Consider the following 20,210-nt stretch of genomic DNA (forward strand, 5'->3'; position numbering starts at 1 on the left):
AAGTTGAGTTAGTATTATGTTGGTGTTATATTAAATAAGTTAAGTTAAGTTGGTGTTAGATTAGATAATACGAAGTTGATGTTAGATTAGGATAAGATAAGTTAAGATTGTGTTGAGTTAAGATTATATTAGGATAAGATAAGTTAAGTTGATGTTAGATAAACTAAGGTGATGTTAGATAATACTAAGTACCAAGTTGATGTTATATTAGGATAACTTTATTGAGATAAGAAGATAATAGTGATCGGAAGGCAGTCCATTTATAGTAACACATTTAATGCTGTGTATGCTAGCGACCGAGTTGCTCAAATAATTCGGCGGCGGTGTTTATAATAGTAGTGGGGGTTTTCAAGAAGTGGGTTTTAACAATCAGACCGGCGGTGGCAGTCACGAGGACAAATAGGTAAAGTATGGCGGCAAAGCAGATAGTGCGGGCGCCGGAGAAGAGAAAGTGCACGACTGAGCCCATGCCATCAGCGGACTTGCGATAGACTGAGGAACAGAAGCCGACTAGTACGGTTGTGAAGAGATAGATGAAAAAGAGATACACAAGACCATAAGTACTAGTTGCCCAGCGTTTAATAAACCCGCGCAAAAGATAGTACTCACCAACGGGTAGAGATACGAGTGAAGCTACCTGGATGAAAGTTAGTAGTAAAGATCCCCAGATTGGACGTTTGGCGTAGTAGGTTTTGTTGCAGAGCATGGTGCAAATAAGGTTTAGGAAGATCATACTACTCAGTAGGGGTAGAGCTGATATTATAGTTACTATCCACTCGGCCCGTGGTCTTAGTGCTTCAAGAGTGGATATTATAGCTTTAACCTGGCAAGCTCCGAATAAGTTAACTAAACAGATCAGTCCAATGGGGAGATAGACAAAGCATAAACTAATAAATAAGATAAAGATCATGCCTGGTGCGGATGTGCCTTCTACAATGACTTCCTTCTCAGGGGGATTGATCATGTCAACCGGTGGAGGAAGGAGCTTTGGATTTTGAACATGCTCAATTCTAGCGATTGTGTTGTTAGATAGAGTTTCTAATCGGCGAGCTAGTATGTCTTCTTTCTCTTTCATATCAGTGGAAAGAGAGAAGACGCGCTGCTTGCTGGTCATTTGTAAGATACCGGCTAGTAAGAGATTAATAGCACTAACTAAAGTGGTTCTTTGGGCAGCCATGATTTCGTCTACTTGTTGGGCGGCTACCTTATATTGAGTATCTGATTCGGGTACGATGCGTTTGGTTAAATCAAAGACGCGACTGGGTATTTCGCTTTTCTTTTGCTTTAACTCATCTATCTCGGCATGGATCTTCTTAATTTGCAGTTTGGCTTGTATCTCGTACTCGCGTTTTCGGCTTTCTTCTGGTAGTGAGAGTAACTCAGATAAGTAAGCATTGATGTCCCTTTCCTCTTCTAAGAGAAGTTCTTCGTAATATCGAACGGTTTGCACCATTTTGGCGAGAAAGGACTCTATCTTCTTCAAAAGTGTATCGCGCATTGCGCTTTCCTTGGCTGCCATGCTCTGCAAAACAGAGAAGAGATTAAAAGATCGTAAATCATGATTGGTTGCATCTAGATGGCTATTTATTCATAATTGGGGTTTCTATCGGGGCTAATACGGTTATTGGATGATTCAGATTAGGAGAGTGTTCATGAAAAAGATCGGGGGTTAGTACTTGATTGGTACTAAGTTGGCATTGGGTTGGTATTGTGATGGTATTATGATCGACTAATGGTTACCAGATAAATTAAGGTCGTGTTGTTGTTAGTGTGATGGATGCTTTGTCTTTGTGTTTGATGAGAAATTGCTGCTAAATGCAAGAGTGATTTAGGTGGATATCAGTATGATAAAGTCGTCTGCGTAGTTAAGAAGAAGTCTAAGTTTACCTAAAAAGGAAATTCATAAAGCAAACGCTCAGTTGTCAAGCAAGTTAGAAGAAGTTTAGAGTTTTCGAATTTCAAAACCCAGATTAGCTTAAAATAAGATAGTCACTACGACTACGGCCACTACAGGAATATGCACATATTTCTGAGCACAATAGCACAGTAAACCTAAGTCTGGCTTCTACTCAAACGGTAGCAGCTTAACACCAGCATTAAACAATAAAGATCCAAGTATGGCCAGCTTTATTCTAACACTAACTCTTATCTAGACAGCCCATCGGAATACTTCATCAAATGTCATTTATGATTCACTTTTACTAGTTCAATAAGAACCTAATACCACCCCATTCCACCGACCACCAACCCATTCCAATCTACCTAATACCAACTCATCACCGCCTCCATATGAATCTCATTTAAAGACCAGCATCCTTTATTGAAAGTGTCCATCCGGTGGCAGCCTGCTTTCGCTGCGATCTAGATTGGAAATAGATTAGAAATAGAATGATTAGATTTAAGTATGAGATCTCGGACTAAATATTCAACCCATTCGTGAAAACATTGCATGCAAAGACTTGAGCGAATCACCAAGTTACTTAGAGGACTCTATCCCGAAGGCCGAGTTGAGATAGTCGATCAAACACACGAACATATTGGACATAGAGAGATTGCTCATGATTTATCTCCATCTGGAACACATTTAGCTATAACTGTGTACGATTTGAGCTTTAAAAACCGGAGAACTCTAGACATACATCGGGAAATCAACCGCCATTTAGCCGAAGAGTTTGAAAAGGGCCTACATGCCGCCTCAATTCGCTGCATAGATAACTTACCGCAGGACTCTTGATTTAGCAGCCACATTATTTGGCCATAGACCATAAACAATGTTAATAAAGGGAGTAAATGGTGCGAGTAAACTAGATTTAGCCAGTAAAGGCCGTGGTTCTGTGTTTTTAATGATGACTTGGCAATTAAGTTCAGGTTTGCCTAGTTGTTGGTTCACAAAGTTATGAAAGTGGCAAAGAGTAGTGGCCAAATCACTTCGGGTGTCACAAGGGATTGGGGCTGCCAAGAGCGCTTTAAAGGCTGTGGCACAACTCCGGCATGGATAAAGGACAGATAGCGAGTGGATTAGTGAATGGAAAGCATGTTTTTGCTCAGTAGTTGGCCGATTGGGCAAATGGTTAGCGATTGAATGAAGAAGGATCCAAGTCGATCGGCCGACAATTTTGGTTTCCTGAGGAGTTGGAGAACGACGAGTATTCCAGAAACGGGAAAAGAATTGCATTGCAAATTTCCAAGTGACGGTTTATTAGGTTGGACTATGTAGATATGCTTAGTTTAGTCTTGTCTGTTTGGGTTTAAAACTAAGATCGCCAGGTTACTTTGACCGTATCTGTGCGATAGCGTTGGGACACTGAACAGGAGTTGTCTTCAAAAGCGTATCCGGCCTCAACCATCTTATGAGCCGTATGGGCAATCATAAGGCCATTGTCAATGCAGTAGCGTTCATCAGCGGTAAAACCCACGCCGCCTCTTTCCTCGGCCATTTTCGAAGCCATAGCTTGTAGTCGCTGATTGCATCCGACTCCACCTACGACCAGAACTTCATTCGAGCCTGTACAGGCCATGGCTCGTTCAGTCACCTCAATAAGCATAGCAAAAGCAGTTTCTTGGACGGAGTAGCAAAGGTCAGCAACTAGTTCATCAGTAATTTCTTGCTTTTCCAAGTACTTAGTGATGAATGACATCATACCCGAAAAGGAAAGATCGGTGCCTTTGACTGAATAAGGAAGTTTGATAAGGTTTTTACCCTTTTTGGCCAGCTGTTCGATATTATAACCTGGTGAGGGATAGTTCGGAATTTTTAGCTCTCTAGCCAGTCGATCCAGACAGTTGCCAATAGCAATATCAAGTGTTTCCCCAAAGATAACGTATTTGCCTCTCTTGTACGTAATGATCTGAGTATTGCCGCCACTGACATACAGAATTGTAGGGTTATGTGCTCCCGTAATAAATCGGCCCATTTCAATATGAGCGACACAATGATTAACCGGAACGACCGGAATAGAATACTTGACCGATAGGATCTTTACAAACAAGGCCACTATCTGCAGACAAGGACCAATTCCTGGGCCGGCTGTATAGGCCAGGCATTCAATATCTCTTATTTTCTTTCCAGTTTCAGCCAGTACTTCTTTCAGCAACGGAAATAGTCCTTTTTGGTGATGCATGGCTGCTTCTGTGATTTTAAAGCCTTCCCCCGTAGCTGGCACATAAGTAAGTCTCCGATTGCTTAAGATCTTATCTCCATCAACCAATCCAATTCCCAACTTATTTGCACTCCCTTCAAACCCCAGAATAAGCATAATTGTAGAAACCCACAAAAGTTTAAGACTTCGTATTGTGATAGTATTTGGTAGAGTTGGTGTAGCATTAAGTTGGCATTGGGCTGGTTTGGTTTGGGTTAGTGGGGTCTTGTGTTGTTTTGCGTTGTCTTGTGTTGGTATCTCGTTTAACTGCAGTAGAGTTTGGTAGCATGACGACACGTCATTGATGGCTGTTATCCTATCATACCCCATTACTAACTCAGTCCATTCTTATCGCCGCATGTTATAACACAACCCAACTCAATCCAACTCAATACTAATCCAATACTACCACTACCCAATGCCAATACGACCAATATCCAATGCCAATACGATCAACTTGATCACTACTTACTACTTAGTACAGGATGCTTTAACTAAGTAGTTTTGCATATCTACACTACACTCGTACGAAGCCATCCTATCTCAACACATCCTTATTTATCTAATAAAAGGTGGCGCTGTTCGTACCAAGGAATGTCTTTAATGGAGTGTGTATTGGGTTAGTATTGGGCACTCCAGTTGGTTATATTAAAGTTACGTGTTGGCAGCAATATCAATAGATCGATGCTAGTGAGTCACTTGTTAGTGATCAGGTTGATCGTGTTGGTATTATGGTAGTAGTGGATAGTGGTCGCATGGCAGCACTACACCCATCCTATCTTATCCTAATACTATCACAATACTATCCCATCCTAATACCATCACAATACCAACTCAATGTAATATACTTAACTAAACCCAATGCTTATGGTAGCTGCTTTTATTGATCTGTCTTAGTCTTATGCTATTTACATGGCCAGAAGGGCAACAAGGCAAGCCAGAGCCAATGCTGGTGCGGCCGCGCTGTTCTTTTTGTTCTTAACCGGTTCAATGACCGCACCGACCTCTCCATCATTACCAGAGCCGTTGTCCATAGTAACACCGTCCAAACAGTTGTCCAGGTTCACAAAGGTAAACCCAGCTTCACTACCGTATTTGACCACATCAGGAACAATTTGTAGCTCAGACTCGCGCTGGTCGTGTTGCAGCACAATGTAAGAAGTAGACTGCGGACGCACTGAGCTAAGCTTAAGCCTCCACCGATTAAGAATATCTTCTGAATCGTCATCTAAGCCATACATATCGTAGTTGTAGTTAATGAGTACTAAATCCAATTCATCAATAACCTTAAGCACCGTTTGGTTGTTCACATCCGGCTGGTTGATCGTAATGTACTTGGTTTGCTGACCAGCTACTTCGTTCAGTACGTTCAATTCCATGGTAATGGCTTCTCTAATGTCATCTTCAGACATACTAGAGAAGTCATAAATGGGGTTGGTTCGGAGACCGACCGTATGGCCCTCCTCAACCGTCTGTTTAATCACATCGGTCACTCCCGTATGATCAATGTTTACAGTTGAAAACATGAAAGTCGCCGAAATGTTATCATTGGCTAAAGTTGTTAAAACTTCCGGGGTTGCTTGAACCGGACCGTCACTGAAAACCAAAGCAATCTGGCCCTTCTCTGCACAAGAACAAGGGGCGCGCATAGCCGATACACTAGCTAGTCCTGCCAATAATGCCACAAGCTTCATACCACCTCACAACACCACCTATTAATACTGAGCAATCATACTATTCCCAGCAATATTGATAGGGCCAATAGGCCGCTTCTAGGTCTAAATCCAGGACTACTTAGGAAGATCCATTGAAAAGGGTCTGTCATAATCATTTATACCAACTTTACGCTCACGACGATGGCCCGGTCCGTCTGGCCGCCGAAAGAAAGCCTTCCCCAGTGAGTCATCTAAGAACAAAGTCTCATACGCATAGATCTTCTTCTCGACTGAAAGTAACTCTTGTTCTAATTTCTTCTTCTTGGCTATTTGCACTTCTAGTTTGCGATGTAAATCATCGGTAGTTTGACCAGAGAGATTATCCGCCTGCATCTGTAAAAAAAGAATGGTCCACATCCGTCCTATGACTATCTCTGACATGCAAAGTGTCAAAGAGTGCAATCGCCGCAATCTTCCTGAGAATTATCATTATATCTTCTTTATGTATGTAATCATATCTGCCCAAGGAGGGTGTTTTGTTGCCGAGAACTCGGCTAAAGAAGTCATTGGCTATGTTATTGCTAAACCACAAGATTCCTTGGAAGGGAAAGAGCCGCCTTTTGGTGAATATTGTGGGTATATTACTTCTATTGCCGTAGACCAGGCCTATCGTGGGCGTGGTCTTGGGAAGACTTTATTAAGTGTAGCTATTCATGGTCTGTGCCGGGTGATAGGTGAGCGCAAAGAAGCTACTTCTGTGCTAATGTGTCTGAACGTACGAGAGTCCAATAATAGGGCTATAGAGATGTACAAGAACTCCTTTGGGTTTATGGTCAAGCAAACTGAGCCGGAGTACTATCCGGACAAAGAGGCCTCTCTATTTATGACGCGGGTTTTTTCGCTCCATGGAGATGCGGGCCCACGAGTCACAACGCAGTAATAAACTAGTTGCGCATATTAGAAGGGCCAAGGTTGTTTTTGGTCCGAGTTCGTACGACTTTGAGCCCGGTCTAGGCTTTGGAGTCTTTTTTCTCTCTTTACGAACCCACTTAGAAGTCCCAACTTATCTCTTCCGGAAAATAGAAGAGCTCAAAGCCAAAAGAGCCAACCAGCCCCACCTCACTCCAAGAGAGCCAATTGTGCTCCTTTTTATAGATGCTTCTTTGGCCACTCCTAAAGTATCAGCTGCATTTAGCACTCTGCAATTGGACCTACTCGCCTGCAAAGTCCGTTTTCTACCGGCTTATACTCTACTAGAAGCGGCCAAGTACCTAGAACAACTTCATCTCCAAGAGAAAGAATCCGCCACCAACCTCCGCAATTACAGCCATACCATTTACCGCCAGAAACAAGAACTTATCAAAAGAGTGCCCAACCTATCCGACTCTCCCACCTATGTCCGGCAAACTCTCTTCATAACTTCCATCCCCAAATTCAATATCAAGGATGCCCAGCACTTACTGGCCACCTCCACCTCTCTTAAACAATCCCTTCTTCGTATTACTCCCCCACCAAATACCACAACTACCACAGCCCCTCCTACTACTTCTACTACTTCTACCACTACCCGAGCATCCAAAAAGTCTCCCAAATCCACCAAACTATCAACACCCACCACCACAGCAGGTATTGGTCAGGTCAAATTAGCTGCCCTCCATGCCTTCCTCCATCGCCCCTTTAAATAAACCAACCCAATACTAAACCACTCTATTTTATACCCATGCCACTACTATACTATCACCATGCTATCACTATACTATCACAATACATTATCATATCATATCACCATATTATATTATATAACTAAAATTCAAAGCAAACTCCAACCATAACCAAATCCAGCTCAATTTCAACTAATTTTAATCAAATTCCAAATCCAACCCAAATTCAATCCAGATCTAATTTAACAACAACTCAGCAGATCACACCACAATATCACTACGACTACATAACCCAACACAACCCACACCAACTTAACACTAATACTAACACAACTCAACTCAACTCAACTCAATCTAAACACTAGACCACACCAATTCAAACAATCACAATCTAATACTATGTCTCTTTTTTATTTAGATGGATAAAGATGAAGGAAGAGGCACTGAACCAGAGCCTAAACTCCCCAAAGCCTCAGTTGATAAAGTAGTTTCAGAAACCCTAACTCATCCTATTACCTGCAGTCGTGAAGTCAAGCACATTTTACTTAGCAGTTGTGCCGAATTCGTCCATATCATAGCCACCGAAGCCAATGATGCCTGTGAGAAAGAGCAAAAGAAGACCGTTACACACGAGCACGTCTACACCGCCCTACGCAATCTAGGCTATGCCTCTTATATAGAAGAATGCAACGAAGCCTACAAAGAGTATCAAGAGCAGACCAAGCTAAGACCATCCAAGCAAAACAAGTTCAAAGAATCCGGTCTTACCCAAGACGAGCTAGAAAAGGAGCAGGAAGAACTCTTCCGCAAAGCCAAACTCATGGCTCTCAACAACGACCAACCCAACTAATCATCCACCCAACCCAACCTCTACTATTTCAATACACTTCTATTTATATCAATCTTTCATTACTATTTCATTACTACTAAGTTGAGTTATGTTGATGTTAAGTTATGTTGAGTTAGTACTAGGTCAACTAAATATAACGTAACTCAACTCAATACCAACACGTAATTTAACCAATTTAGTTTTGCATATCTACACTAACTTATTATGACGTCATCTTATTTTAACTCACTCACATTTATCTAATAAATGACAATACTTATCTCAAGGTATCTATTAGTTAAGTATTGAGTTAGTATAGTGTTAGCATACCAACCCAATCTAAACTTAACTCAATCTAAACTTAACCCAATCTAAACTCAACCCAATAACCAACTCAATCTAATGTAATATTATTCTATTTTTTAGTTTTGCTCCCCTGCTATGAATCAGAACGAACAAGTCTATGAAAAGGAAGTAGAACAAGCAACTGAACAAAACAAACAAACTTTAAGAATTACAATGGTTAGTAAGAATAAGACTGAGATAGAAAAGGTTGCTTATACTATCTATGAATTAGCTAAGAAAGAAGATCCAACTTGCAAAGGACCCGTATCTATTAAAAACAACCGCTTATCTATTACTACTAGAAGAAGTCCTTGTGGTAATGGATCTAATACTTACGATCGATTCTCTATGATTATTCGTAAGAAGCACATTGATATTACTGCTACTTATGATGCTTTTAAGACTATTACTTCTACTGTTTCTAGTCCGGAAGTGTTCATTCAAGTGGTTATCAAGGCCTAAGCACTTTACTACCCAATAAATAGGTTTAGCATTAAGTTAGGTTTTGATTTGATTTAGATTTATGTTGGGTTGGGTTTTGATTTTGATTTAGATAAGATTTGGTTTAGATTTAGATTTGGTTTAGATAAGATTGGAGTTGTGTTCTGCATTCACTAGGTAGTGCACAGTAATAACTTAAGCTAACACAATACTAACTCAATACTAACTTAAGGAATGCCTCTTATTGAGTATGTAGTGGTTAGATTGGGATAAGATGACGTCATATTGGGTTAGTAGTGGGTAGTGGTCGTATGACAGCACTACACTAACTTAATATAACTGTGCCTTCATAATCAATAAATTGAACCCACCCAAACTCAACTCAAACTTAACACAAACCCAACTCAACTCAATGTAATATAACAAGTAGAGATAGTAAAAATAAAAGTGATTGTCTTATCTGGGTTTATTTATCTAATCCCACTTATCGGAAACGGGCTTCCTTTTGGGAGTTTCGGGAGTGGGTTTGGATCGGGGTTTGGATTGTTGGTGGCGGTTGGTAGTGGATTCGATGGACTCGGGCTCTTTGGGCTTCTTCATGTACTCGGAGAATTGGGAACTCTTCTCCCGGAGAGCGGCTGAGGCGGGAACAATGACCTTCTCGGAAATTTGGCTGGAAAGAGTGCGGGCTCCGGTGTAGACGTACCCGGCGGCTCGACTGAGCATACCGGAAAGATTGTCTTGGATGCCTTCTAAGTTGCCTAGAAGGTTAAGTGGGGAGGAAGAAGTTTCGGAGTACCGGGATGTGTACTCGTTGGAGAGAGGTTTAGAAGAGTAGGATTTAGATGAATGGGAGTTAGAAGAACGAGATTTAGGTGTGGATGAATGGGAAGTTTGGATGGCGGCAGGTGAAGGGACTTTGGAGAGTGTGGGAGAAGAAGGAGTATGGGATAAGTCTGGGGAGTGGAAGGGTTGAGTGAGATTGGGGTGCTTTTTGAGAAGTTGTTGGTAGAGGGTTTGGGCGTACTCTTGAATGCGAGTGTGGTGGTAAAGTTCTTGTTTAGGGATTTGTTCGAGGTTGTACTGAGCTAAGTAGGATAAGAATCGTTTGTTGCCTCCTAAATCCATAGCAGATACTTCTTCTGGTTTCCAAAGATCCATGCCGACACTCTTAACTACACTTACTTTGACACCAAAAGAACGATGGACTCCAGCACAGTTAAGACATACAAAGATGCCGTAAGTAATGGAGGCCCACTGGGGACGGGCCATATTGCAATCTACGCACCTTTTGTTTTCAGGGGAGCTTTCTACAACGCTTTTGAGTTGCTGAGCTTCACTTAGTTCTGGCATTGGTTTGTTTCAAATTTGTTTCTTTATTTATGGGTAGTAGTGGGTTTAGATGGTGTTTGGATGGCTTGGGTTAAGCAATAATCCAATTAGGTTGTGTTTAGGTTGTGGGTTGAATGAGATTTGGTTAGTAGTTGGATCTTAAAATAAATTACCATAAAAGGAAAATGTTATGATATGTATTTAGGTAGAATTAGATGGTAGTTTTTTTGATAGAAGTACTAATTGAGTTAAGTTTAGATTGGATTGGATTGGGTTAGATTATGATGTGAGTGTATCTTAAATAGATACTAAATAGACTAAATTAAGAGCAACTTAATTATAATTAAACCTAATTATGGCATAGTTCTAATCTTGCTGCAATTTAGTCTCATCAGATTGAGCTTAGGGTCGACTGAAAATTAAGTAATCCAAATATACAGCTGTTGGTGTTGATGTTGGTGTTGATGTTGGTGTTGATGTTGGGTTAGTTTTTGAGGTGGGTTGAGTTGGTGGTAAAGAATGATTGAACATTGGTGCTAATCTGGTCAATAGTCGGACTGTTGTAAAGGCATAGTAAAATACTAGTGAGTAGACTAATGATGATAGCTGCTAGAATAAACTTGAATATAAGACCTTGTTGTTTGGGATTAATACTGGCGTAGGTTGCTAAGATCTTCAAAACACCAAATGAGATACTTAGGGTTAGATGAATGCCCGTCTTAATAACCATAACAAAGCTGTTATAGGACAAGAAGAGGCGTAACATAGGTAGACTAATGCTAGCCAGAACAACAAGGATGAGAACTAGATAGTAGAGTGCTTTGGCAATACTTGGTCGGCTGATTGGATTGTGCTGCTTTATAAACACAAGCCCGGATAAGGCTGCACCGACTGCGATGGCAGCTCCTAAACCTCCGAAATAAATCACACCTTCAATACGAATAGCCGAGTTGTACGCTGCCAAGATAAAGCCTAAAATACTAAGGCCGCCAACAATAAGCGAAGTCGTATTGATAAACAACAGAACCTGTTTGTGCGGAATCGATGGCTTGGTCATGCTTTTCTCGGCGGCTAGAACAAAGCCGAGGAGAGTAAGATAGAGCATACTTCCAATACCAACCCCAATAATGTTGTACTGGAAGTAAAAGGCAAAAGTTACCCACAGCAACACTTGCATGCCAATCGCAAAGAGAGCTTGAAAGACCGAGAACACTGACCAGTCTAAATGCCGTTCCTCCATATCTACCCATGACTGGTGATTAAAGCTTTATTCCCGTTGTATCTTAGCACCAATAAAGTGCAAATGAAGTGTGCGTCTGCCAATCATAGCTTCTTGCACAGATCGATTGGAAACTCCTCTGGTATCTCTACCCTTTATAATTTGCGAGTCTCGATGCTGTGCAGTGCCATAACTTTTGTTCACTCTTTGGGTTAGATCATGTGATATTTTAGATTTATGGGATACATACACATGGCAGTGTTTCTCCAGGACTATTAAACAGCCTCTACCTATGCTAAACCCACTAATTGTGATGACTGCGTGGCTTAGCAGCCAGGGCCAAAATTAGTTGAGACGAGTGGTAAGATCAGACATACATTATTTCAGTACAAGTTATTAGAAATAGCCAAAGTGATCACAAGAGCAAGATATAAATAAAGATAAGCATTAGGAAATAAGTAAAAGATGCCCCAGAGTTGTGCAGATAGGAGCAAAGGCAAGTATCTAGGCAGCGAGTCACTGGCCAAGCAATTGTGTTCAAGCATAGCCAACCAGCCTAGTCCTAATCCATATTTGAACCTATCATTGGTTGAATACTGCTGGTCAAACGGCACAATACCACCGCAAGACCACAGCATAACGAAATCAATAATGATGAATAGGCAATACAGACTAAGTCAAGTAGGCCCAATGAGAAAGAACTTGCTGAAGAGAAGTGAAATTCACACGGCCGCCCTACGAAGAAAAGGCTGTCAGGCGAAGCTGAGATTTTATAGCTACCCCAGGACAGTAGAGAAAGCCATTGTTTGGCACGAAGAGTTTGAAGAGGTCTGCCATACCAGTGGCATATATGAAGATGGAAGTAAGGTTGAGTTTTTGGACGGTTTTGTGCCGTTTGCATATAAGCTTGCCAATATAAACAAACTAACATTCAAGCAAGCCTGTGACGAGTTAATCCGAAAACAGTTACAAGTCGAGGCATTAGTCTCACAGCGCCCACCTTTTCAGTCCCAGTTCTGTCTCATTAGTGATTACATGCAAGCGCTTGATTTCTATGAGCTACGCGAAAACATTCGTGAAAGCACCCCCGAAGAAGTTAAGCCGATATTAAGAGCGAGGCAATTCTTTGGCGGGCTGAGCAGAACAACCCAATGGACTCTAGCAACATGTGACATCACAAGCGTGGAAGAAGCAATCAATTACATTCAGGAGGAAGAGCTCATTGCGCTAAGCTATCTGGAAACCGGCACCCCGCCACAAGAAAGGCGACTGCATTCAAACCAAATGCAAGATACCAGATCCTGGAAACAGCTACGGGCAGTTTATAACAGATCACCAGCCAGCCAGAATCGCCGGCCCCCATTGCGACCAGAAGAACGGCAAGAAACCAGGCAGTACTGTGACCATCACAGGAACAATACACACAGTACCGAGGAGTGTAGGTTTTTGAACCGGCATAGCCACAGGAAATACAAAAGACCAGCTGCTCACCCCCGAATGAACAGCAGCGACAAGAAACCAAGGAGTCAGGAGACCGAGAACAGCTAGCACGGTAACGCAATGGGGCAGGAGTACATTTCAAGCTAAATAAACCAGCTTCATTAAGGAACATCTACATTAGGCCAATACGTCTGATCAAAGTCGGCGGAGTATATAAGCGTAAAAGACAGGTCAATATATAGTGGTCGGGGTAGTTAGTATGTACAACTTAGGTGTGACCTAGGTGCAATCTAATTATCTTATTTAACTTATAGAGTTACAAATATAGCTTATCATGTTACAAATATAGCTTATAGAGTTACAAATAATCCAGAGATATAATTACGGTTGGCAGCCCTCCACAGGTAGGTGAACGAAATAAGATGCCATCATTTTATTAAACTGAGTCCAGCTTCGCGCTGAGTTACTATTGAGCTGTGATTGTGTTAGATCATTTATGACCAGGCTTTGCCAGCTGCTTGCCGGAGGTGTTGGAGGGCTTGGGACAGCTCAGGCTGGGTGGTTTGGGGATTAATAATCTTGTCTTGAAGTTTGAGGGCTAAACTGTCTAGCTCTTGTTTCTGAAGGTCTGAGAGAAGAGTATTAGTGCGCTCTCGTGACTCTTTGTGGCTAGCGAGATACTCACTGGCTTTGCGCTTCTCTTCAATAAGAGCTTTGGCCGCTTCGTCCTGGGCCCGATTAGCAGCGGCATCCTGGATGATTTGCTGGATTTCGGCTTCAGTGAGCCCGCCTGCTGGATCTATAGTAATTTGGTGTTGCTGGCGGGTCTCTTTGTTGGTAGCAGCAACAGTGTACATGCCATTAGCATCGGCCTGGAAGGTCACTTCGATTTGAGGCGTGCCCTTGGGCAAAGGCGGAATGTGATCAAGGACAATTTCGCCAAGGTATTTGTTGTGTGCTACCAAGGGTCGCTCGCCTTCATAGATCTTAATTCGAACGGAAGTTTGGCCATCCTCCGACGTAGTGAAGGTTTGGGTGCGCTTGGTAGGAATCGTAGTATTCTTGGTAACAATCCGGTTAAAAATACCCCCAAGGGTCTCAATACCCAGACTAAGCGGAGCTACATCAACCAAAAGAACAGATTTAACTTGGCCCGTCAAAATCCCGCCTTGAATTGCCGCACCAACAGCCACTGCTTCATCCGGATCAACGCCTAGAATAGGAGGTTTACCAAACAGATCAGTGACGGCCTGGCGAACTGCTGGCATCCGGGTCATACCTCCCACCACTACCACATGATCTATCTGGCCTTTTTGCAGACCAGCATCCGCCAGGGCAGATCGACAGGGTTGCAGAGTGCGCTGAATCAAAGGAGCAATCAATTCTTCTAGTTGGGAACGAGTCAAAGTGTACTGGAAATGCACAGGCCGTCCGGCTCTATCCTCTAAATGAGGCAGGTTTATAGCGGCCGTGTCCTGGGTAGAGAGCTGGCATTTGGCCTTTTCCGCGGCCATACGCACGCGCTGAATAGCTGCTGGCGAAGAAAGCGTATGCCCAGTTTGTTGCTTGATTTGATCCAAAAGATGCTGTACGATTAAACTGTCAAAATCTTCGCCGCCAAGATGACTATTACCATTAGTAGCTCGAACTTCAAAAAGTCCATCTTTGATTTCTAAAATTGAGATATCAAAAGTGCCTCCACCTAGATCATACACCGCAACTGTACCGTTCTTACTAGGATCTATACCATAAGACAAAGCTGCAGCCGTAGGCTCATTAATCACCCGAATAACCTCTAAACCAGCAATTTCCCCGGCAGCTTTAGTGGCTTTCCGTTGCACATCGTTGAAATAGGCCGGCACAGTAATCACTGCTTTACTTATTTTTGTGCCTATCTGGGCCTCAGCGGCCTCTTTTAGCGATCGCAAGATAGCCGCTCCTATTTCCGGCGGGGAGTACTTTTGATTATTAACAGCAATCCAGGCATCTCCATTCGTATGGGCAACTACTTGGTAGGGCACCTGTCTTGCGTGCTCCTGCACCTCGGCATCGGCCACTTTACGTCCCATAAGCCGTTTAGCCGCCGAAATCCTTGCAGTTGCCGGTATATCAGGATGTTGCAAGACTTCTGGACCGGCTAGGACCTTATTTTGACTAAAACCTACCACTGAAGGTGTGGTGCGGCCACCTTGATTTGTAACAATCAAAGGAGCCTTCCCCGGCCGGAACAACGCGGCACAGGAGTTTGTTGTGCCCAAATCAATGCCTACGATAGGCTCTGCATAATATCGATGAATATTGTGACTCATTAGAAACCGCGAAATTGAAGGGACGAGGCGGAAAGCCGTAGATAAGAGAGTATTAGAGGAAGAATCCGTTAGAGAAGCAAGATTGCTATGGGTTATCACCATGTCCGTAAAATTTTCCACTGTTTTACGTCAATGCCACTACTGGACTATCCTAAAGACGACACCGTTGCTGATAACGGTTTTTCAGAAGAAGAAGAGACCGATGATTATCTAGACACCGACCGATTATCTAAAGAATACGCTAGCGAAGAAAGACTGCTAGCTGCTAATCGAGCCCTCCAGAAAGATCTTTACCAAGAGTATCATCTTTTATTGCGACAGTTAGACCATATTAGTGTTCTGCAGAAGATTCTCGCCCAAAAGAAGAACAGCCACAAGAAAAAGACTCTCTTAGTGCGCGACGAAGCCCAACTAGATCCGAGCTCGAAAGAAGAAAATCTGTCCCCCTTAGAGTCCCAGCGAATTACCGATTATATTGCTCAGTTCTTATGTGTCAGAGGCCAACTTGGAATTAGTCCGTTGGATAAAGCCTGGGGAATGTTATCGCACGCCTTATCTAAGCCAATTCCTCTGTGCATGCAGGTATGGTACAGCCCCGAGAATCCTCACTATCTTGATAGTGAATTCACTGCCCGAGAAGACAAGGAAATCATTAGCCAAGAAGGGAATTGGAGCACTCTTTGCCAGAAGATGGCCCGGGCGCCGCTTACTATTTATGCCCGGTACAAGGACCTGCAGAAGAACCAACCGGTCTCGCGCTGGACAGAGAAGGAGGACAACCTCTTACGCGAAATCATTCAAATGGAAGGAACCGGGAGTTGGGTTAGTATAGCCACTAAAATTCGGACAAAAAGTGCCCGGCAGTGCATGTACCGGTATATGCGCGTGCTTTCCCCAGACATCAAAAAGGGCAAATGGACCGAAGAGGAGGACCAAGCTCTTTTGAAAGCCGTTGAGCTTTACAAGAAAGGTAATTGGAAGAAGATCAAGGAGCACGTCCCAGGCCGGAACGACTTCCAGTGCCGCGAAAGGTACATGCACTCCCTAGACCCACAAAGAAACTGCAGTTCCTGGACACCCGAAGAAGAGAAACTCCTTCTAGATACAGTTGCCCAGGCCGCAAGCAAAGACTGGGTCAAAATCGCCAAGTTGTTCACCAAGCGCAGCGGCAAGCAGTGCCGCATCAAGTACAACCAGCTCATCAAAGATGCCAAATCATAGCCTAACCACAGATTATCACGCCAATCTAAACAAAGCAAAACAAACCAGATTCAAAGACAATATCTATCAAGCATTGCTTATCCCCAGACACTACCCCCGCTACACTACTCTACTTCACCACAACCCAACCCCACCACAACCTCACACAACCCAACCCACCCCCATACACCTCTAAACCACTAATACGTAAATAAACAGACGCTATCATCAGTCCAATTTTTGTTTACATGCGGGAATTAAGAAGAATTGAAGAGGCCTTACGTAAGATAAGAATTGATGCGCCAGCTGTTTTGCAAGAGCGATACCTTCCAGGTCCTCTTTTACAAGAAGTCCTTTCTTCCGAGAAGAAACAGGAAGATGTTAACGAGGCCTATCGTATGTTGCTAGTTGGCATGAAGCCTTTGATTGTTGAGAATACCGATTCTTTAGAGAAATCCGCTTTAATCTACCACGAAGCCCACCAAACCCTCAAAGCTCTTCACCAAGAGTTAAAGAAGGCCGAAGAGAAGACAGAAGAAGTTCTCGCTGAGATCAATTCTGGTAACATTGCTAAGCGCATTGAGATACTTAAGCGCGAACGAGAAGCAGAGGAGTTAGACCAAAAAGAGAAAGATATTAAAGAAGCCCTAGCCCTAGACAGATTATCAATCAAAGATATCTACATGGGCCGTTTAAAGAAAATCAATGATCATTTGAAGTACGTTACATCTTCAGTTATCCGTGCCGAGATAAAGAAAAGAGTCGAAAGCAGTGCCTGGTCTATCAAGCAAGATCTAGAAAAGAAGATATTTCGAGTGTTGGATAGAGGCGAAGAAATCTCATCTGTTGAAGTGGCCGCACTTAAGATCATTGGTGGTTCCTTTCTAGATACGGTTTATGAAGGTCTTAATGTTCTTCTGATTGAAAGTGTTAATAAGGCGTCTAGTACCATCAGAGAAGAAGTCTCCTCACTAGAGGACAGTCCTAGTCCCGAAGAAGAGAAGGAAATTGTTGCCCAGGGCCTATCTATCTTTAGCGATCGCTACCACCAGATACTCAATCGAACTGTTCAGCTACTCCAAAAAGAGAAAGAGACTTTGCCCAAACTAGCCCATCCAGGTTTTCACTTCCTTCCGTCCTTTTATGCTGAAATCAGTCTTGGCAGTACTCCTAATGCATCACACTCTACCTTTAAACTACCCACCCCTGAAGGCCGGTACAACGAGCAAAATCTAGTCCATCTCTTCACTAAGTATCCCAAAAAGCTCCTAACTGGTTTGGTTGAGAAGAGTAAACGCGTGGCTAATTCCAACGAGTACACTTTAGCCAATGTTTACCGCACTGCTGATTCTAGCCAACTCTACAATGAACTCTTCCTAGCCAAATACGGCAGTCTTTCCGAAAGTGCCCTAGACCAAGAAAGAAAGGACGTCTCTTTACAGCCAATCTACAAAACAGTAACCGAAAAGGCCGCGTTGGTAGTTTATGGCTACTCCCAGATCTTAACCGGCATTCTTCGCCAAATCTTAGCCGAAGCCCTTCCGGCCCACATTAATAGCGCCAACCATATCAAAGACCATGCCATTGAAGAGTCATTTAACCGCCGCAAAGTCAGCATTCTTCACATGATTGATAAGGCCACTAGCCATGCTAAAGTTGACCACCGTGCTTCATACCTTGAAAAGTATACACATCGGCTTGAAGACATTCTCAAAGCCACTACCGAGTTCACCGGAACTCCGGCCGAAGGTCTAGAAAAGACCTTTACCCAGTCAGCCAATGAAATTCTCAACCAAACTCTTAACTCCCTCACTGAAGTCTTCCAGATACTTACCAAAGAGAAGGATCTTAAACCCATCAAGTACAACGACCCCGATTGCCAGCTAATTGAAGAAATCATTATTTGGAACCATCCCGTCCAAAACAACTTACTAGGAGATTCTCTTTTCCTACGCTGCCCAGAGTCTTTCTTCAACGCAGTCTCCGGCTTCCTAACCCTTCACGACCAAATCAACCATTTCCTCAAGACTACTCCCAACCTACCAACCGACCTCACTCAAAAGACCACTTCACTTTTCACAGTTATGAAAGGATACTTTATCTCCCACGTTCTTTCACTAGCCCGAATCTTTCTCGACCAAATGGTCCTTTCCGGCGATCTTTCTGATCGGCGTCTTCTTCACCTTCTTGCCCAGAACAATCTGCTTGCCCAAATCAGTGCACCAGCCCTACAACTCTACTCCTGCCTCCATCTCTTCCTAAACATCACCAAGTGCCACTCTATCTCCCGCCGTCCAAGTTTCCGCAACACTCTAGCCACTCTCCAAACTCACCTTGACAATCTTCTACCCTCCACCATAGACACTTCCATCTACGCCCCCGAGTATATCATCTATGCCCTAGAAGCCATTGACCGAAAGGACAAAGTATACATCCAAACCCTCCAACGACTATTCAACCACGAGCTTTTCACCCGCGCCATCCATGAGTACATCCTTACCGCCCCCAAATAACCTTCTACACCACCACTTACTTCTACACCACAACTTACTTCTATACCCCCAAATAACCATCTACATCATCACTATATTACTAACTCAATACTAACTCAATAACATCGTCCTATCATTTATATATTTACCAGCATCTATAGACTACTTAAATTCAAAGCAATTCTATCTAATACCACCACCAAAACACTCTCTACTAACTAAAGATCAACTAAATATTAACACCCGACTAACAATCTACCACCACAATCCTAACTAAATACTTATCTAAATACCAAAAACTAACCGTTTAATATCAATTATTACCCAATTAAGTATAAATAAAGCCAACAGCAAATAAAAATGGAAAATAAAGACAAACACCATATCCCCTATGAACTTCAAAACGAAAATCACAGATATCCAATTAATTCAACTATTAAGTCATCAGATAGAAAAGAACTAGTTGATATCACATCTAAACCAACCGATTGCCATTTAGTAGGACAGTCCTTTAATAATCCTTTCTCAACCAACGATAGTCTTCTTTCCACTCACCAGTTTACCTTCACTAATCCAATCCATTCACATCTACCCAATTCCGACCCAATATGCACTGCCACTCTAATATGTACAACTAACCCAACCACAACAACCAACAACTCAGCTTACTCAGCAACACAGCCTACTCAACAGCTACCAATTAGTGAGATAGAAAGTCGACAACTCACCATGCCGGCCAAGCAATTTGCCCAGTATATAAGCCCAATTCCCAATAAGCAACCTAATACCAGCAAAACACAACACAATCCACCACTATCTAAAGATAAACTTAACTCAACATCACCCAACCCAATACCTAACTCAACCCAACCCAATCCACCACAATCTAAAGATAGATTTAACTCAATACCTAACTCAACCCCATACAACTCAACTCCATACAACTCAACTCCATTCACCTCAACCCCATACAACTCAACTCCATACATCTCAACTCCATTCACCTCAACTTCATTCACCTCAACTCCATACATCTCAACTCCATACATCTCAACCCCATACAACTCAACTCCATACATCTCAACTCCATTCACCTCAACTTCATTCACCTCAACTCCATACACCTCAACTTCATTCACATCAACTCC

The 20,210-nt window shown here is 42.7% G+C and overlaps 17 protein-coding genes across 17 annotated transcripts; 8 read left to right on the top strand and 9 right to left on the bottom strand.

The window, feature by feature from the left end:
* Positions 1-289: 289 nt before the first annotated feature.
* On the bottom strand, positions 290-1,519 carry NEHOM01_0973 (uncharacterized protein; the record flags this gene model as incomplete). Its single annotated transcript, XM_051489851.1, has 1 exon — positions 290-1,519. One exon carries the CDS (start codon positions 1,517-1,519, stop codon positions 290-292), a length of 1,230 nt encoding a protein of 409 aa, XP_051345811.1.
* A 930-nt stretch (positions 1,520-2,449) lies between these two features.
* On the top strand, positions 2,450-2,734 carry NEHOM01_0917 (BolA family transcriptional regulator, general stress-responsive regulator; the record flags this gene model as incomplete). Its single annotated transcript, XM_051489795.1, has 1 exon — positions 2,450-2,734. One exon carries the CDS (start codon positions 2,450-2,452, stop codon positions 2,732-2,734), a length of 285 nt encoding a protein of 94 aa, XP_051345755.1.
* NEHOM01_0974 (mitochondrial FAD-linked sulfhydryl oxidase) lies at positions 2,717-3,175 on the bottom strand (the record flags this gene model as incomplete). Its single annotated transcript, XM_051489852.1, has 1 exon — positions 2,717-3,175. One exon carries the CDS (start codon positions 3,173-3,175, stop codon positions 2,717-2,719), a length of 459 nt encoding a protein of 152 aa, XP_051345812.1.
* A 79-nt stretch (positions 3,176-3,254) lies between these two features.
* On the bottom strand, positions 3,255-4,256 carry NEHOM01_0975 (N6-L-threonylcarbamoyladenine synthase; the record flags this gene model as incomplete). Its single annotated transcript, XM_051489853.1, has 1 exon — positions 3,255-4,256. One exon carries the CDS (start codon positions 4,254-4,256, stop codon positions 3,255-3,257), a length of 1,002 nt encoding a protein of 333 aa, XP_051345813.1.
* A 791-nt stretch (positions 4,257-5,047) lies between these two features.
* NEHOM01_0976 (peptidoglycan-N-acetylglucosamine deacetylase) lies at positions 5,048-5,833 on the bottom strand (the record flags this gene model as incomplete). Its single annotated transcript, XM_051489854.1, has 1 exon — positions 5,048-5,833. One exon carries the CDS (start codon positions 5,831-5,833, stop codon positions 5,048-5,050), a length of 786 nt encoding a protein of 261 aa, XP_051345814.1.
* Positions 5,834-5,929: 96 nt separating this feature from the next.
* Positions 5,930-6,187, bottom strand: NEHOM01_0918 (uncharacterized protein; the record flags this gene model as incomplete). Its single annotated transcript, XM_051489796.1, has 1 exon — positions 5,930-6,187. The coding sequence occupies one exon, from the start codon at positions 6,185-6,187 to the stop codon at positions 5,930-5,932; it is 258 nt and encodes an 85-aa protein (XP_051345756.1).
* A 13-nt stretch (positions 6,188-6,200) lies between these two features.
* NEHOM01_0977 (N-alpha-acetyltransferase 10/11) lies at positions 6,201-6,734 on the top strand (the record flags this gene model as incomplete). The annotated part of the gene is made up of 1 exon (XM_051489855.1): positions 6,201-6,734. The coding sequence occupies one exon, from the start codon at positions 6,201-6,203 to the stop codon at positions 6,732-6,734; it is 534 nt and encodes a 177-aa protein (XP_051345815.1).
* Positions 6,700-7,479, top strand: NEHOM01_0978 (DNA excision repair protein ERCC-1; the record flags this gene model as incomplete). Its single annotated transcript, XM_051489856.1, has 1 exon — positions 6,700-7,479. The coding sequence occupies one exon, from the start codon at positions 6,700-6,702 to the stop codon at positions 7,477-7,479; it is 780 nt and encodes a 259-aa protein (XP_051345816.1).
* A 394-nt stretch (positions 7,480-7,873) lies between these two features.
* NEHOM01_0979 (down-regulator of transcription 1) lies at positions 7,874-8,305 on the top strand (the record flags this gene model as incomplete). The annotated part of the gene is made up of 1 exon (XM_051489857.1): positions 7,874-8,305. The coding sequence occupies one exon, from the start codon at positions 7,874-7,876 to the stop codon at positions 8,303-8,305; it is 432 nt and encodes a 143-aa protein (XP_051345817.1).
* Positions 8,306-8,725: 420 nt separating this feature from the next.
* On the top strand, positions 8,726-9,091 carry NEHOM01_0980 (small subunit ribosomal protein S20e; the record flags this gene model as incomplete). The annotated part of the gene is made up of 1 exon (XM_051489858.1): positions 8,726-9,091. The coding sequence occupies one exon, from the start codon at positions 8,726-8,728 to the stop codon at positions 9,089-9,091; it is 366 nt and encodes a 121-aa protein (XP_051345818.1).
* Positions 9,092-9,544: 453 nt separating this feature from the next.
* Positions 9,545-10,423, bottom strand: NEHOM01_0981 (uncharacterized protein; the record flags this gene model as incomplete). The annotated part of the gene is made up of 1 exon (XM_051489859.1): positions 9,545-10,423. One exon carries the CDS (start codon positions 10,421-10,423, stop codon positions 9,545-9,547), a length of 879 nt encoding a protein of 292 aa, XP_051345819.1.
* A 463-nt stretch (positions 10,424-10,886) lies between these two features.
* On the bottom strand, positions 10,887-11,642 carry NEHOM01_0982 (uncharacterized protein; the record flags this gene model as incomplete). The annotated part of the gene is made up of 1 exon (XM_051489860.1): positions 10,887-11,642. The coding sequence occupies one exon, from the start codon at positions 11,640-11,642 to the stop codon at positions 10,887-10,889; it is 756 nt and encodes a 251-aa protein (XP_051345820.1).
* A 444-nt stretch (positions 11,643-12,086) lies between these two features.
* On the top strand, positions 12,087-13,169 carry NEHOM01_0983 (uncharacterized protein; the record flags this gene model as incomplete). The annotated part of the gene is made up of 1 exon (XM_051489861.1): positions 12,087-13,169. One exon carries the CDS (start codon positions 12,087-12,089, stop codon positions 13,167-13,169), a length of 1,083 nt encoding a protein of 360 aa, XP_051345821.1.
* A 386-nt stretch (positions 13,170-13,555) lies between these two features.
* Positions 13,556-15,472, bottom strand: NEHOM01_0984 (molecular chaperone DnaK; the record flags this gene model as incomplete). The annotated part of the gene is made up of 1 exon (XM_051489862.1): positions 13,556-15,472. The coding sequence occupies one exon, from the start codon at positions 15,470-15,472 to the stop codon at positions 13,556-13,558; it is 1,917 nt and encodes a 638-aa protein (XP_051345822.1).
* A 30-nt stretch (positions 15,473-15,502) lies between these two features.
* NEHOM01_0985 (uncharacterized protein) lies at positions 15,503-16,591 on the top strand (the record flags this gene model as incomplete). The annotated part of the gene is made up of 1 exon (XM_051489863.1): positions 15,503-16,591. One exon carries the CDS (start codon positions 15,503-15,505, stop codon positions 16,589-16,591), a length of 1,089 nt encoding a protein of 362 aa, XP_051345823.1.
* Positions 16,592-16,818: 227 nt separating this feature from the next.
* On the top strand, positions 16,819-19,083 carry NEHOM01_0986 (uncharacterized protein; the record flags this gene model as incomplete). Its single annotated transcript, XM_051489864.1, has 1 exon — positions 16,819-19,083. One exon carries the CDS (start codon positions 16,819-16,821, stop codon positions 19,081-19,083), a length of 2,265 nt encoding a protein of 754 aa, XP_051345824.1.
* Positions 19,084-19,748: 665 nt separating this feature from the next.
* On the bottom strand, positions 19,749-20,210 carry NEHOM01_0987 (uncharacterized protein; the record flags this gene model as incomplete). The annotated part of the gene is made up of 1 exon (XM_051489865.1): positions 19,749-20,210. A coding segment is annotated over one exon (462 nt), but the record flags the coding sequence as incomplete, so codon positions are not given.

The sequence above is a fragment of the Nematocida homosporus genome (genome assembly GCF_024244095.1).
Source record: "Nematocida homosporus strain JUm1504 chromosome Unknown 4502, whole genome shotgun sequence".
Taxonomy (NCBI): Eukaryota; Fungi; Microsporidia; genus Nematocida; species Nematocida homosporus.